The sequence below is a fragment of the Gastrolobium bilobum genome, unplaced genomic scaffold, assembly GCF_033153095.1.
Source record: "Gastrolobium bilobum isolate Gb01-03AN ecotype WA unplaced genomic scaffold, APGP_CSIRO_Gbil_v1 utg11809, whole genome shotgun sequence".
In the NCBI taxonomy this organism is placed as follows: Eukaryota; Viridiplantae; Streptophyta; class Magnoliopsida; order Fabales; family Fabaceae; genus Gastrolobium; species Gastrolobium bilobum.
In genome coordinates this window covers 296,511-313,408 of record NW_026897907.1, presented here as the reverse complement: position 1 = coordinate 313,408, position 16,898 = coordinate 296,511, and the positions used below count along the sequence as shown (strand labels likewise).

Sequence of the window (16,898 nt, the reverse complement as noted above, 5' to 3'; positions counted from 1 at the left end):
TATATTTGGAAATATTTTTCAATTTAATTTCATAATTTTGCATTAATAAGTTATCATCACAACTCAACAGACCCAAAGAACAGTTATTTTTATCTAAAAATGGGGGAAATTCTCATTGATTTATAAAAACGTGAAGATAGCAGAAAAATCTAAAAGAATGTAAGACGAAGGAGTAGGTCGTTACATGAATAAGTTCATTTCACTTTTAAATCGTGTTAGAAAAATAATAAAAATAAGAGAGAAAAGAAATTAAACGCAAGATGAAAATAATACTATATGTATTTTAAAATTTCAATTTATTATCTAAGTTCTATATAACTTATTAATTTATGTAAAAATATTTAAATTATTAAAAGCAATATTTTAAAATTCTAAAGGACCAAAAACAAAAACAAAAAACAAAAATTAAACAACATAGATCCAATTCAAGGAATCAGAGCTTGCCAAAATAGAGCCCATAAAAATGCATCTATAAATTAAATAAGGATCATAACCGTAACAAATTTTGATATATTTTTTTTCACCTTTCCTTTCTTCCATATAGAATTTTATCTACAAAACACTCTTAAATGAGATCAATGTCACTCTATTCTCTCACTGCTTCCGCTATGATCTAATGCAAAAATTTATGTTACAAGTAATAATCATGGAATTAGTAACCTCATGCACAACAAACCCTTGTTTGTATATTTGCTTCAAAGTAGAGGCCAACTTAAGTCATCTCAAGAATTTTGACATTCCCAGTGGAATTTGCAGCAAGTAAGGTGGAAGATTGACCACGCCAACAAACAGAAGAGATGAAATGTGCAGAATCATCCACTTCATTCCCAGAAATTGGATCCCTATTGTTAAACTTGAATGACAATGCTGGCATGGGAAAAGCCTTGTGATATATGAACACCTAATTTATATAGGAACAAGACCTTAATTAATACAGTAAAATCCAAGAAGAAATAAATGACATTTTCCTCCATCTGTCACGAATCATCCCTCCCGAAAAAGCTTAAGCTACTGGGTGATACCATGAAGTATAAGCCTAGTGTTTTATATCATAACATCACAATTATTTAAAGTCCTATTAGTGTGAAATTACAGAAATGTATTCTCTCTTTTCTAATCCCTATATTTCAACAACTTCATTTATAACAGAATCTATCAAAAAGAGATTCAAAAGCAATATTCTTGTGACAGGTAAATTAATCATGAACAAATTATAAATAAATAAAATGAAAGGAACTCGTCAACGGCTATATACAAAACGTAACAGGTAAATCAATGAAAAGGGACCCACAAAATACCTCGTTTGTCTCTGAACCAGTAGCAATGTAACCATCGGACACAGACAACCCCACGAAGTTCTGCAACAAAAGGACGATGCATCAGCATAATACCGCAAAAATTGAAACATTGTATCCATAAAATTTGCTGTAAATTAATTATAAATGAACTAAATTTTGCATGCAGTTACTATATAGTCACCCACTTGCAGGCCCACCAATTAATTATGAACAAGATATGGATCTCAAACATCACACACAAGATGAGCTACACTCGACGAACAACTAAGAAAATATGTGCAGGAATAATTCTACACGAGAGTAAGTTGTAGCAGCATTTATTGAGCAAAAAACCAAACCAAACCATTTCGAACACAAGATGATTTATCACATTCATCGATGACCATTTTAGGGTTGGTTGGGTCTAAAAAATCAGAAGCTGAACAAGTTTTCAAAACTTTGCATATCATGGTTCAAAATCAATTTCATCCCTCAATAAAAATCCTACGAACAGACAATGGGAAAGAATACATTAATTCCGTTCTTGGGGAATACTTTCCAACCAAGGAATTATTCACCAGAGTCCATGTCCTCATACTTCACAACAAAATGGCATAACCAAAAGAAAAAATTGTCATCTCCTTAAAGTTTCTCGAGCCATGATGTTCACAATGAATGTCCCTAAATATCTGTGGGGAAAGCTACTCTAATTGCCTCCTATCTCATCAATAGAATGTCTTTCCGAGTCATTCAGTTTCAATCTCCGATATCATGTCCCCTAAACACATATTCCAAACTACTTAATTGTGTAATGTTTGTCTATGTCCTATCTCACCAGCGGTCCAAAGTTGTCCTAAATCCCACAAGTGTATCTTCATTGGCAAGACACCTACCCAACGGGAATATAAGTGTTACTCCCCATCCTTATGAAAAGTCTTTGTCACTTGATGTCACCTATTCGAAACTCAATCTTTCTTTTCCCCAGCTCCTCTTCAAGGGGAGCATATATATGAAAATGAACATAAGTCATGGGAACTTACAACCATAGTTTTACCCCTAGCCTTACCCATCACTCCCTCAGTGTTTTCCACAATTTGAAACAAGAGGATATCAACAACAATAACTTTTGGTGTATAGGCGCGGGAAGCCTCCTCAAAGTGTAAATAATCCATAACCTCTCCTCAGTCAGGATTCCACTTCGGCTTATAGTTTCGACACTAAAACTCCCAATGGTGAAAATCCATATCCAATTCAACATGGTACTTTGGATTTACATCTGCAATTGCTCTCAGAAACGGATCCAAGACTTATACTTTATATCTCATTTCTCTGTATATCTCCTATGATAAATTGTCTCCAGGTATTTGTGCTTTCAACACAATATAGTACAAAGATACCGAAAAGTATACAAGAAGCCTTTGATGATTTGAAATGGAAACAAGTTGTCCTTGAAGAAATGGATGTCGTGGAAAAGAATGACACCTAGGAGATTGTGAAATTACCAAGTGAAAACAACCAGTTGGCTACAAGTTGGCGTACACCATTAAATTTAATGCAGATGGAAACATTAAAAGATACAACGTAAGACTGGTTGCAAAGGGATTCACCTAAACATATGGGATAGATTATCAAGAAACATAAGCCCTTGTCGCCAAACTCAACACTATTAGAGTTCTTATGTATCTAGTTGTTAATCTTGATTGGTCCCTACAACAACTGGATGTAAAGAATGCTTTCTTAAATGGTAACTTATATAAGTTAACATGGATCCTCAACCTAATTTTGGAAAAAAAGATGGTTTGTTGGGTAAGTTAAAGAAGTCTTTTTATGGGCACAACAATACTCTAGAGAATGATTTGAAAAGTTCACTCAAATAGTCAAGGGGAAAGGTTTCTTATAGGCCCAAACCGATCACTCATTATCCACAAACTAAGGATGGTAAGCGTGCTACTCTTACATTATATGTGGAGGAAATAATTGTGTTACAATGATCCTGAGGAGATAGATTCCTTAAAGGAATATCATGCAGATCAGTCGGAACTGATGGACCTTCGTGCCCTAAGGTATTTCCTCGACATGGAAGTAGCTCAGAAAAAGACAAGGATCGTAAATCTTTGAATAAGTACATCCTAGATTCGTATCAATAGACAAGCAAACCAGGATGCAAACCAATTGAGACACCCATGGAACCTAATGTCAAGTTGAGCATTGAAGAAGGGAAAGAGGTGGATGAGCAAAATTAAACATTAATTGGTAAATTGATCTACCTATCTCATACACGGCCTGGAATTGCTTTAGAAGCAAGTATGCATTCATACAAGGAGAAACACCTTGGTGTAATTTACAGGTTCCTAAGGTACCTCAAGAAGACACCATATAGGGGATTTTTTTGGGGAAAAGGGAGCAAAGGATGATTAAAATTTGCGTTGATGCGAATTGAGTTGATTTATCAATGGATAGATAACCAACCTTGGGTTTTCCACCAATGGGTGGAGCAACCAAATAACTTGGAGAAGCAACCAGTAGTAGCAAGAAGTAATACCGAAGTTGAACTTTGAGCACTAGCTCATGGAGTTTGTTAGGGAATATAGTTAAGAAAACTTCTTCATCAACTAAATATCTCTTATTCCCAACCTATAAGGTTGGATTGTGATAACAAGATAATAGTCAATATTGCTCAGAACTCTGTTCATCATGACAGGAGCAAGCCCTTGGAAGTTGAACACCACTTTAAGGAAAAATTAGACGACTCTCATGCCTTGCAATAACTAGAATCTGAGCAGAAGAGAGGATTAGTCAGACTAGATGATGATAATAGATGATAGTTATAGTGATGACATTAGTCTTGATGATTGATGAGTAAGAAGATAATTAGTTTTGGACTTGGTTACTTATGCACTATGTTTTTTTTTTGTTACTTATATTTGTGTTGATTGCAAAACTCAATTATGATCTTCCTACTTATGATTTTGGTTTTTTATTCACATATTGGGCACTATACATCATACATCATTTATGACATATTTTACGCTATTTTTCTGTGTTTTTCAATCATACAATTTAATACGATTAATGATTCACAATTCAAAAGTTACTTTGGCAATTCACGTTTTGAATCACAATTTGATAATCTTGGGTATGCTCCATTCCCATGGCATGGGAATATATTTTTCATGACTTTTCTATTTCCAAGATATCAAACAAGCACTTCCACATTGTTGCCGGCAACAACCACCACATGCAATTATTTGGTTGCAAAACCTAGCCACTTTGAGCCTCTACCCACAACTAAAAATGGCCAACTTCTGCTACCATCCCAGATCACCGGAATTTGGCTACCCCAACTGTTATTAACATTCTGCCCCTGCAGGCACTTACAGTGGCTGGTGACTTAAGCCACTACCGCCACTCACTGATTGCAAAAATCCGGCCACCCCTGCAGCTGTCAATGTCATTCTCACAAATGTTTCGGTCAACAGATTAACAAAATGTGATAATCATCACTCTGAGTAATACCATTCCTAAACATGTAAATCCTTGGAATATTTTGTCAAAACTTGAACCAATGTCCCCTCATATATCAGAAAAGACACAAAAACTACTATTATCAACATATGTACCTTAACATTCATGTGACCGGTGAATGATTGAATCGGCGAGTCTATAACACGGGAAGCGCACATGGACAAATCCCAAAGTTTCAAAGTGTTATCTGTGGATGCCGAGACTAGGCTCACACTGTCCACGAATTTGATGTAGCTCACTGTCCTATTATGTCCAACTAATGTACAAAGAGGCATTTTCAGGTTGCGAAGATCATAGTAATATATTTGATGATCTGCTGAACCAAATGCAAGGAAATGAGCAAAGTCCATGGGAAACTGAACACAGCACACATTTGCATTTGTTTTGATGGTACCAACACTAACTCCCTGCAGTAACAGCCCAGGTGAGAGAAACAACCCATCATACATCGAGAATTAAACACATAAAACATGCAATAGATGACTGCAGTACGTTTAGTTTCAAAGCTGAGATCCACCAAGTGCAAAAATGGAATTGCCTGATTGATACTCCATAGCTTGACAGAACCGTCATCGCTCCCACTTGCCAAGATTGTTGGGTCTGCTGATGAGAAATCAATGGACCATACCCGTTGCTCGTGCTCCCTCATTTCAGACTGCACTTGACTTCTTGTCACATCCCATAACTGAAAAAGATAAGCATTAAGTTACAGTTATTGCTATAGAAATCATAGACAACCTATTATTCATAACCATTGACCTACCTGTACAACACCTTCAAAGTTACTTGAAGCAATTTGACTTTTGATGTAAGTATTCCAACATACACTGCTCAACTTTGACCAGCTAACCATCTCCGCTACTGGATAGTGGATATCACGATCTTCATTTATGGTTGTGTCACATTCAAAAACTTTAATTTTCTTATTTACGCCTGCTGTAGCAAAAAATTCTGCATCGCGATCAAAACTGAGTGAGCAGACCAGGTTGGAAGACTGCAAAAGATCTCCTTGTTTCAGGTCAGCCTTAACCTTTAACTCACTGAATGATAGGTACTTGCGCAAACCCTCAAGGAAAGGATTTATCCAAGGACATTTTCCCTCCCTGTACTGCTCTTTCGATGCTACTTTATTGATACAACTTTCAGACACAATGACAGACCCTCTGGTTGATCTGCATCGTGTCAAAAAGTACGCTGACTCTAGTTTCTTGAAGTTCTTCAAAAGCCGTGAACTTCGGGAAAGAACACTTCCATGATTTTTCTTATCATCAACTCTGTTATTATCACATCCCTCAGTGTTGTTAACACACGGACCTGGTCTTACCCGTTTTCTGGTCCCTAGACAAGCAGAATCCTCACTGTCAACAGTTGCCGGAGATGGGAAACTTGAAGCTGAACAATCATCATTCCGTAGTCCAGTGCCAGTTATCTTTTTAAATATAGTTTGCTGCTGAGTCACTTCTTCAATATCTGAACACAGAAAAGACACTGTACGTTGCAACTTCTCAGCGGCTTCCCCTTTTTTCTGTTGAATTAATGAAAGGAATTCTAGCAACAACTCCTGACTCTCTATCCTTTCTCTAAGTTCTATTGCTGCTTCACGCTCTTCTATATCATCTCTGGGTTCATTAAGAAACTCACTCTGCAACAACTCCCTGCTACACAAGCAAATAAATGTTATAAAAAATATCTTCTTAGTTTATTATGGAATTACAAATGCTTTGATTAGTCAGGTTCCTGATTCTTAAATACTACATTATCTAGCAAAGCTAATGGACTGATAAGATGCACAAACTTGGAAATATTGGATTTGTTCTTGTTATTGACAACTCGGTGCAAATAACCAAGTGAAAATCGGTATTACTTTTGTAAATAAATAATTGAAAACACTAAGCATAAGTTTGGTTTTGCTTAATTTTTACACAGTTAAGCTTTTCAGCCAAAAGCTCTCTATGCAACATTTTAATTGTAAGCTTTTCTGAACACAAAATAAGCTAATCGAACATGCACTAATGCTGACATTAAGTATGTGGTGCAAGAATTGGCTGCCTCAACCTATCATAGCTAAAGGCATTGGTCAAATCCATCCTCTTCCCTCATTAACTCTTTGATGTCCCTGATTGTCCTTTACATCTTATCTCCATTAGTAAATTGACTAACTTTCCATTGTTTTGCTAACTTCATTGATAATTTGTTCTTTTGAGGACGGGGGAGCAGGGCATCAGCCAAGGGGTTATATTCTTAGATATTATATTATCTAGAAAGGCAATGGGCAGTTCAGATGCAGAAACTTTTAAATAGGAGTAGGTCTTGTTATTGACAACTCAAAACAAACAGCTAAGCAAAAATTGGTATGACTTACGTTATATATATATATATATATATATATATATATTGAAACTGTTGTTATGCGCGCCCCAATGATTGCGCTCCATCATTGCTTGATTTCAGAAAATTATCCTGATCTTATTTATTTCCCAGTTTGTATTTATTTGCTTCCTATTTCGTTTCCCTTTTTTTACGCTGATTTCTTTCCCTGATTAGTGTATAGCTGATTTATAGGGACTATACCCTTCATCTCGGATTAACGGGCTGACCTGATGTAAAGCCTTTAATCCATATATATTGTACTAATCCCTTTGTTGAAAAGCAAGTTAGAAATCTGAATTAATCCCAAAAAACTACAGCTTCCTTCATACCAAAATTCCTTTAAAACATTAAGCACAAGTTTGGTTTTGGTTAATATTTACTCAATGAAGTTTTTCAGCCAAAAGCTCTCTTGGCATCATTTTGCTTATAAGTTTTTCTAAACCCAAAATAAGCTAAAACAAACATGCACTATTGCAAGCAATTAGTACATGGTGAAAGAATTTGCTATCTCAAACTATCATAGCTAAATGTATTGGTAAAACTCTCCCTCATCCCTTGTTAACTCAGATTATGTCCCTGGTTGTCCTTTAAATCTTATCCTCATTAGTAACTCAACTTGCCTTATTCATTGTGTTGCTAACTTCAATGATAATCTAGTTCTTGTGAGGGCAAGGGCATAAGGCATAAGTCCAAGGGGCTAAAACATCTTCTTTCCATGCCTTCATTTCATGTTGCTTATAAGATGGTTTCTAATCTATCATATTTGTCATCTCTTAAGTAAGTCATGTCAACTTGGCAAACAAGTACATACTTTGCCTCTAAAGCAAGTTAATAATTGTGTTGTGTCCCCATTGAATTGGTTGATCCCTTCTATCATAGAATAAACTATCTTGTCACATTTATTTCATTATTGGTCCTCGTTGAACTTGATTACATTATAATATATATATATATATATATATATATATATATATATATATATATCATACTGAAATGTTTCCTAATATTTCAATCTTTTTGTGCTGAAATTCAAAATCATTTTGTTCCCCTACTATTATATTACACATAGATAATGCCCACGAATATTTGTCTACTTTGTTATGTACATTTATGTCAATCTAGGGGATCCTTCTGCTTCACAAACCTTTATGTGCTCACATCACTCGGCTGGCAAGCATAAAAATTGAGATCATTCATACTTACAATCTAGTACAATCATGTCATTTTGCATTTTTATCAGGGATGTGGTTCTCAATGCATGCTATCTAATTAATTGCATGTGATCTTCCATTTTGCAAAACCAGATTCTCTCCTCTATATTGTTTCCTACTCAATATCTATACTATCTACCCCCTCATGTAATTTGGTAGCACTTGTTTTATCCATGATCTAACACCTAAACTAGACAAACTGCATGCCAAGTCCATCAAGGAGATATGTACATCACAAACCTTAAAGCTTAAACAACCTGAAGACCATAATGCAGTCTTTGCTTATACGTAAAACCAGCTTATAAAGGATCTTATTCAAAATAATTTGCCAATTAGCTGAATTTCAACTTTCCAATCAAAAATTAAGGAATTGGACAACAAAAAGGAAAAGGAAAATGTTGAGATATATAGTCCCACATTGGTTGTATGTGCAACTAATGTGGAGTTTATAAGGTCTTGGGCACTCCCACCCTTTGAGCTAGCTTTTTAGGTGGTGTATCCCAAGGTTCTTTACATGGTATCAAAGTCTCACCGCCCCCCACTTTCTCTTGTGGCGTTTCTTAGCACAGGTAGGCTGGGCCTGTTGCATTGTCCACTCTTCAAGTCTAATGGGCTCTCGTGTAAGGGGGCGTGTTGAGATATATAGTCCCACATTGGTTGTATGTGCAACTAATGTGAAGTTTATAAGGTCTTGGGCACTCTCACCCTTTGAGCTAGCTTTTGAGGTGGTGTATCCCAAGGTTCTTTACAGAAAATAAGGCATACAAGTGGCGGGTAATCGGAACATATCACAAACAGTTTGGATATTTAATATTTAAAAGGCATGTGGTGAAGAGAATTTACCCCAATGTTGGACGACTACTAGGCTCAGGATGTAATAACCATAAGCAAAATGAAGCTTCTTTAGGCCACATTACAAGTACCTGTGGAGGAAGAACTCTATGTCTAAGGCTAGACATAGTTCTGCTCTTTTCTTCTCTTGAGCTGAGTGGACAGAATAGCTGGTCACATGATGGATAATCCAGTTAGAGTAAATAGAAATAGTAATAATTACCAAAATAAAAAATAGAAATAGTAATTGGGTCTTTGAAAACTTTATCTTATTTCCATTTGAATAACAAGGTAAAAAAGATAAATTAGATCAAAAGCACCCAATTAGAATATAACAACTTAAACAAGAATTGTATATTTCTGTTGAGAACCTCAAAAAGGAGAACCCCCAATCGGTAAACGTCCGAAGCACAGGAACTTGGAGTACCAGCTACCTCTTCAGGACTAGTATACCAACTCGACTCCATCAGTAGTACCTGTTTCATTGGAAATGATTGCTTCTTTCCTTCTACTTCCTCAGCCATTCTCCTGTCTTTCATTTTATTTTCTTCTGTATCTTCTATTAACGATGCAGGCGCTGCAAACACGGCACTTGACAGCATGCAACTAGAGTCTGACAAAGCAGTTGTTGAAGTCTTGACAGGTGCAAAATCATCACTTCCTAAACATCTCTCCTGATGCATATCATGGGGACAGATAGATGTTGGAAGTTTAATCTCAACAGCTTGGCTGTTTAATCCATCTTCTTCTAAAGTATCAGAGTAGGAGTCTGAACAAGATGCTGACTCAATAAATGAGACATGATTGAAAGATGACATGACAAAGCAAGAGGGCCTCACATTATGAACAACAATTCCTTGAGAATGGGCCACAGTAACAATGTCTACTATTTGCCTAAATATGTGTAAGCATTCAAAGACATCCACTGATCGTTCAGGTTTATCTAACCATAGCCTCAAGCTAATATCACCACAATCCATAGTACAAACAAAAGGGTCAACCCCTACTCCATCCTCACAAACACCAGAAAAACCACCAAGGATTTTGGACTGATCATCTTGAGCTAACACAACCCTGTCTCTTTCATTTATGAAGTAAGAATCTTGAGAAGCCTCACCAGAGAAGGTGTTTCTTTCAGAAGAATGAGGCCTTGGGTTCATGACTGAGCCTCCAGAAGCATCTAATGCCCTAGAACTGAAAGACTTGTGCCAAGTAGACCCAGATGAACCTTCCATCTTTATACACCAAGAGCTGCATGAAGGCCAAGAAATGGTGTAGTTATCCAACTTGTTTCACACTCTTGCACCTCCTCCACCATCACCATTATAACTCAAAAACTCATTTTAGTGGTTCCAGGAAGGCCATAAAGAGACCCCATTAGGCCAATATCAAGATCAAATTCTAAGCTTGTTGCCACACTACCCATTGACAACTTCCTGCCAAGTTATCAACGTGAATTCATGAGCTTTTATCAGCATGCAATTCATCACATTAAAATAAAACCAATTCATTAAAAGTCAAACAAGAAACTTTCTTCTAGTAAAGAAAATTGGAAATATTACAAAAACCCAACAAAAAAATTATACTTTTTTTATAATTTTCTGCATAGATTTCTCAATTATAACGCAGATAACTCCAACATATGGAAAAATAGTATAGACCCTCAAAAAGAATCAAAAATTTCCCATTTGGTTCCAAATGTCCACCTCAGAAAGTATAGGGGCAGAAAAATACATGCAGAGAGAGAGAGAGAACAAATGAGAGAGAGAGAGAGAGAGGTGCATCACCATAGGAGGATCTTCTGTTTCTGCTAAACCAACCTGAGAATGAAACCAAAAGATAAAACTTTCTAGTTTGTAGTTGCACTTGCACAGTTTATGAACCTCCACAGACCACAGTCTCATAAATCCACAACATTTCTATCAGCAAAGAAAATCTTAAAACAGAAAAAGAAAAACTAAAAATAAAATAAAAAATTAATGTTTATTACGTGATGGGAGATCAACACACGTATAAGGATTCATATGACGTCATAGAAAATAAAAAAATAAAAAATAAGTCCCACATATTTTTTACCTATGTATAAAAAATAAAAATTAAAGTAAATATCTTTTTGGGTTCCTAACAAAAAACACGGTCTCTACTTTAGTTATTTACAAAAAAAAATTAGTCAGTTGATCCCTAACAAATTCAAAGTGTTTCCATTTTAGTCCTTTTGAGGAACTAATATGAGTCTTTTTTGAAATTGTGAAAGACCATAATTTCAACTAAATAGGTCTATTTTGAATTTGTTAGGAATCAACTTACTATTTTTTTTTGTAAAAGACTAAAGTAGAGATCGTATTTTTTATCAAGGACCAAAAAAGTATTTACTCTAAAAATTACTTTTTATAACAAAAAAATATTAATTTTAAATAAAAAATAAAAAATCAAACAAGACAAAATAAATAAATAAAACAAAGACCGCAGTTGACAATATTATATTAAAAAAATGAGTCCCTCTTCCATTGTTTCCTTATTGGGTCTTTTGTCACCAATTTGTTATTATTTTATTTTACTTTTTTCGCTTCTTCTAGTCCTCTTACCGTTTTATCCCAAACAAACGACGTGGCTTTACCATAGCCTCACAAGTTGAAGAATAAAAAAGAGTAACGAGTTCTGTTAATTTCAGAAACTTTTGTTGTGAGTGTGATCTTACTCATTAAAAACAAATTAAACCAAACCGTAGTATCTGCCAATGGTAATCTCTTTGGGTAAAAGTGCCGTTGAAGATAATAAAGAAATAATTAAATGTGTTTAAATTATTGGGTTTAATACCTATAGCTTTAATAAAGGTACAAAATAATGTTTCATAATTACAGGACTAATCATTGCTGAAACACGGGCTTAGATAATCGGTGAAAATCTGGTGGGAGTTGCGAAAACTTGTACGGAGATTCTTGTTTCCCCGTTATATAGGAATAAATTTGAAAAAAGTGTGTATGATTTCAAACGATATAAAGTTATCACATTTTAAATGAGATAAAGATAAAAATTATGGGAGATAGAATGGGAAAAAAAAATTAAAAATATGGATCTCACTTTTTTGTGAGACTGAAAGGATGTAAGGTGTGTCATTTAAAATGAGAAATGAATCATCTCATGTGTAATTTATTTAATACGATCATGTCATGTGCGAGTATTTTAACTATTAATAATTAAATCAACGGTGATGATTGTGTAACTTCGTACCCTTATATTTTTCTCTCTCCTCCCTTATCACCATTAACTCACCCATGTATGATTATGATTGTCCAACGTGACATAATCATGTTAATTAGCAGATGAGAGTAGGGGTGCGCAAAATAACCAAAAAATTGAACCGAACCAAATCACAACATAAAATAACCAGTTTTTAAAGAACCAGTTCATGAACCGAGCCGATTTTTAGAACCGGTTTAAGAACCGAACCAAACCATTTCAAAACGAACCAAATTAATTTTTATAACTTTATTTTTTAATTTTTAATTTTTTGTCTTTTCAAAAGAGGGTCGACTCAAACCGGTTTTGAACTGAACCGAACCACTTCCGAATCTAACCATTTAAACCAATTCGGTTCGGTTTTTCAAAAAAACTGGTTCGGTTCGACCCATGCACATCCCTAGATGAGAGGATTCATTCCCTTTAAAATGACACACTTTTTTTCATAATATTAGCAAAGTGTTTTTATCCCTAACAAAAAATATAATTTTTATTTTCATCTTTTATAAAAAAAAAAAAAAGTCAAATGTTTTTTTCAGTTCTTTAGAAATGTAATTTCTCAAAAATTCAATGAAGATCCAATTTAATCCCTAAAAAATGACTAATACGGATTTTTTTTATTGTAAAGAATGAAAGTGGGGACCGTAATTTTTGTCGGAGAGCCAAAAAAAACTTTACTCTAAATTTTTGTGTGTAATGAAAGTAAGTACTCTTTTATCAAAAATAAAACAAAAAATATATCAAAAATTTTATGTAAATATATTATTTTTTTCATATTTGATAAAGAATCCACCGAATGAGCGCGGTGCATCCATGGTATTAATGAAAATATTTTTCGTTATATAGAATCCCTTTCGGTAATGCAGATGGCGCTCTAAATAAATGCGTGCTGGTGCAACAGGTTTTTTACCTTTTTATTTTGTTTTAGAATATCAACTCGCATATTTCTTAGCCTTATATTTTTTTTCCTTTAATTTATTCACCGGTCAATTAATTAGATACTAGTTAAAAAAATTATAGAGGGAAGCAAACTTTTCCTATCAAATTTTTAACATAATTATATGAAAAAAAGTTATATTTATAAACTTTTTTATTTACAAACTATACTATATATTAGAAATAATACATTCTAGCATACAGTGTATTATTCCTAGTATATAGTATAGTTTGTAAGAATGTATAAAAAAAAATTATAAATATAACTATCGTCTAAGTATATATCATAATATCACACTCTTTCTTCTCACGTGCATCAATTACAAGCAAGCCGGCTAATTCTCGTGTGATATAATGCCACATAAGCCAGATGACACAGCTATTCATTTAGGAGGCATTTAATATAGAAGAAATTTTTTTTTACCCGAAAATTATGATTTTCGGAAATATAGTGAAAAAATAACTTTTTCAAAAATATTATCAAAAAACTGTTTTGTAGGTGGAAATATTCCTAGGAACATTGGGTGTATTTTCATATTGTTACGTTTGGTTGATAGTAAAATTTTGCTGGAATTTTGGACGAAATTTACAAATCTACCTTCGATTTTAAATATTAAGCCTCTTTTTTACAATGTTCATATCTCACTTAGGTGTGTCTCTCTCTACTTGTTAAATATTTATAATCATTTAATGTTTGAGAAAGGAACAATTCCATCTAACCGGTGGAATTATTTAGTTGGGATTTTGATAGATTATGGATCTGATTAAAGTCTGAGTGAAGAAATACGTATTGATTGTGAAATTTTCAACGGCAATTTCGAGCTCGCCGGCAACTCCAGAGGATTACAATGAGAGAGAAGAGATAGTTTGTTACAAAAAATTTGGATAAAAACCCTCCATGTGGTCCCTACTCATCTTTATAGCAACAGAATTATAAAACTAAGGAATTATAGCCTTGGGCCTATCATCACTCTAAGCCCTTCTATTAACAACCAGAATTATAATATCTATCAATTGGGCCATGCCTCCAGTACTCGGCCCATTACTCTTTCCCTCCTGATCACTACTCAGCCACCTGTCAATGTCACAAACTCCTTGAGCCATTGAGGTGTCCTTCTCTCTCTCTTCTCCCTCAAACGCAAGCCACGTTCATCCTCATCCCTTGCATCATGTCTCACTTGTGTCGGCTGGTGCTCCATATCTAAGGGTGGTGTGTGTGGGTTCCTATCAATTCCCCTTCCCGTTGAAAAAGCGATCTTGTCCTCAAGATCGAAACCCGGAAAAGCTTGCCCAAACTCTGAGTAGGATACCCATGATGCGTCTTCCAAAGGTAAGCCTTCCCATTGCACTAAGAGTTGTAAAGACTCTTTTTTTCCTTGTTGCAACACACGGGTTCGCAGCACAGCCACCAGTTTGGTGATTGGGTGGTTTTCCCAACTTGCATGGGGTAACGGAGCTGAGTGGAACTCGGGATTCTGGCGGTACTGCTTGAGGAGTGCCACATAGAACACAGGGTGAATTCTTGACTCCGCCGGAAGATCCAAGCGGTATGCAACCGGACCCACGCGTTCAGTGATGTAGAACGGACCATAGAAGCGGCGCCGGAGCTTGGAGAACGTTTGGTTTCGAACGGAGCGCTGCCGGTACGGTTGTAACTTGACCAAGACTTGGGTGCCTACCTCAAATTGCACATCTCTTCTTTTCTTGTCTGATTGGCTCTTCATTCTCTGTCTTGTTCTGTGCAGAGTCTCTCTCAGCTGCCGTATGATGGCATCTCGACGAGTCAACAGTACATCAACAGCTTCAATTTGGGATGTACTTCCTTCGTATGCTGGGATGTTAGGAGGTGCCCTGCCGTAGACAATATGGAAAAGGGAAGTCCCAATCGAGGAGTGGTAGGCTGAAGTATAGGAGAATTCCGCCCACGGTAAATAGTGCATCCACTGTTTTGGAGCTTCCATAGTGTAGCATCGTAAGTATTGTTCGAGGCCCCTGTTAGTAACTTCGGTTTGCCCGTCTGTTTCAGGATGATTAGCCGTGCTGTAGCAGAGTTTTGTTCCACTCAAACGTGCCAGTTCAGCCCAAAATTTGCTCACAAATATGCTATCTCGGTCTGATACAATGGAGTGAGGGATTCCATGTAAGCGGCAAATGTGTTCGACAAAAACCGAAGCAACCTTTGTAGCTGAAAAGCTTGGAGGCAGTCCAATAAAATGGTCGTACTTGGAGAGACGATCAACAACCACCAAGATGGTTGTCTTTCCTTCGGAGTTTGGAAGTCCGGTGATGAAGTCCATGGATAAGTCTTCCCAGATTGCCAGTGGGACCGACAGGGGTTGAAGGAGCCCTGCAGGGGACATCGGCTGGTATTTTGTCACTTGACAAACCGGACAAGTCCTCACAAATTCTTGGACATCTCGCTTTAGATTGGGCCAGTAGTATATTGGAAGCACCCTCTGCAATGTCTTTTTCACTCCTCTGTGACCGCCAATTAACGAAGAGTGAAATTCATGTAGAATAACAGTGCGTAGCTCTGAGTTTGAAGCCAAGGTGATTCTTCCCTTAAAGAGGATAAGTCCATCTCTGAAGCTGTAATGTTCATACCCTTTGATTCCCCTTTCAATCTTTTCTTTCAATTGGATCAGCTCTGTTGTATGTTGAACCTCTGTTTTGATTTGTTCCAGCAGGTTATGATTGATAGTGGTGATTATCATCGTGCAAGCCCCCTTGGTGTCCTCTGATGGTTCGGTTTCTGACTTGCGGGATAGTGCATCAGCTACTTTGTTCACGGCCCCAGGGTAATACTCTATGGTGTAGTCAAATCCAAGTAGTTTGACTAAAAAACGTTGTTGCTCCGGGGTTTGGATAACCTGCCCCATCATATCCCTTAGGCTTTTTTGATCCGTTCTAATTGTAAAGGGCCCTCCCAGTAGGTATTGCCGCCACTTAGCCACGCTTTCTGTGATTGCGAACATTTCCCTCACATAAGTAGAAGCCTGCTGCATCTTCGGATTGAGCTTCTTGCTGAAATAGGCTATAGGTTGATTATCCTGTCTTAACACAGCTCCTACTCCAATCACTGAAGCATCAGTAGTCAAAACAAATCTTTTAGTGAAATCAGGTAGAGTCAAAATAGGTGGGTTAGACAGTGTTGCCTTTAAATCGAACATGGCTTGATCTGCCTTATCACTCCAGATGAAGGCACCTTTGTGCAGTAGTGCAGTTAATGGAGATGCAATGTGAGAAAATCCGCGAACAAATTTACGGTAATAACCTGCCAATCCGAGAAACCCACATAACTGCTTCACATTAGTAGGCTTACTCCAATCTTGTATTGCCTGAATTTTACCTACATCAGGTCTCACTCCCTTGGCATCCACTATGTGGCCCAAGTACTCCACTTCTCTCTGCCCAAAAGCACACTTAGATCTTTTAGCATATAATTGATTCTGCCTAAGACACTCCATAACCTTCCTTCGGTGACCCATGTGATCCAATAATGACTTAC

General features: G+C 36.3%; 1 protein-coding gene across 3 annotated transcripts; it reads right to left on the bottom strand.

Moving 5' to 3' along the window:
- Positions 1–460: 460 nt before the first annotated feature.
- LOC133311328 (protein SPA1-RELATED 4-like) lies at positions 461–11,123 on the bottom strand. 3 transcript variants are annotated; one of them, XM_061512349.1, is made up of 8 exons: positions 11,002–11,123; positions 9,586–10,650; positions 9,227–9,384; positions 5,566–6,457; positions 5,320–5,487; positions 4,898–5,209; positions 1,299–1,358; positions 461–901 (listed from the first exon to the last, which is right to left on the bottom strand). In XM_061512349.1, exons 2-8 carry the CDS (start codon positions 10,447–10,449, stop codon positions 713–715), a joined length of 2,643 nt encoding a protein of 880 aa, XP_061368333.1. In that variant the 5' UTR covers positions 10,450–10,650; positions 11,002–11,123; the 3' UTR covers positions 461–712. The 3 variants fall into 3 exon arrangements, with proteins under 3 accessions (XP_061368333.1, XP_061368334.1, XP_061368335.1); XM_061512350.1 differs by having other exon boundaries at positions 5,341–5,487; XM_061512351.1 differs by lacking the exons at positions 461–901; positions 1,299–1,358 and having other exon boundaries at positions 5,073–5,209; positions 5,295–5,487.
- Between the last annotated feature and the right edge of the window lie 5,775 nt (positions 11,124–16,898).

Excerpts from the sequence above, each read along its gene's own strand:
- LOC133311328 (XM_061512349.1), bottom strand. The coding sequence starts at position 10,449 with ATGGAAGGTTCATCTGGGTCTACTTGGCACAAGTCTTTCAGTTCTAGG. Across the intron at positions 6,458-9,226 it reads AGTAGTCGTCCAACATTGGG|GGAGTTGTTGCAGAGTGAGT; the intron begins GTAAATTCTCTT and ends CTTGTGTAGCAG. Across the intron at positions 5,488-5,565 it reads ACTTTGAAGGTGTTGTACAG|TTATGGGATGTGACAAGAAG; the intron begins GTAGGTCAATGG and ends TATCTTTTTCAG.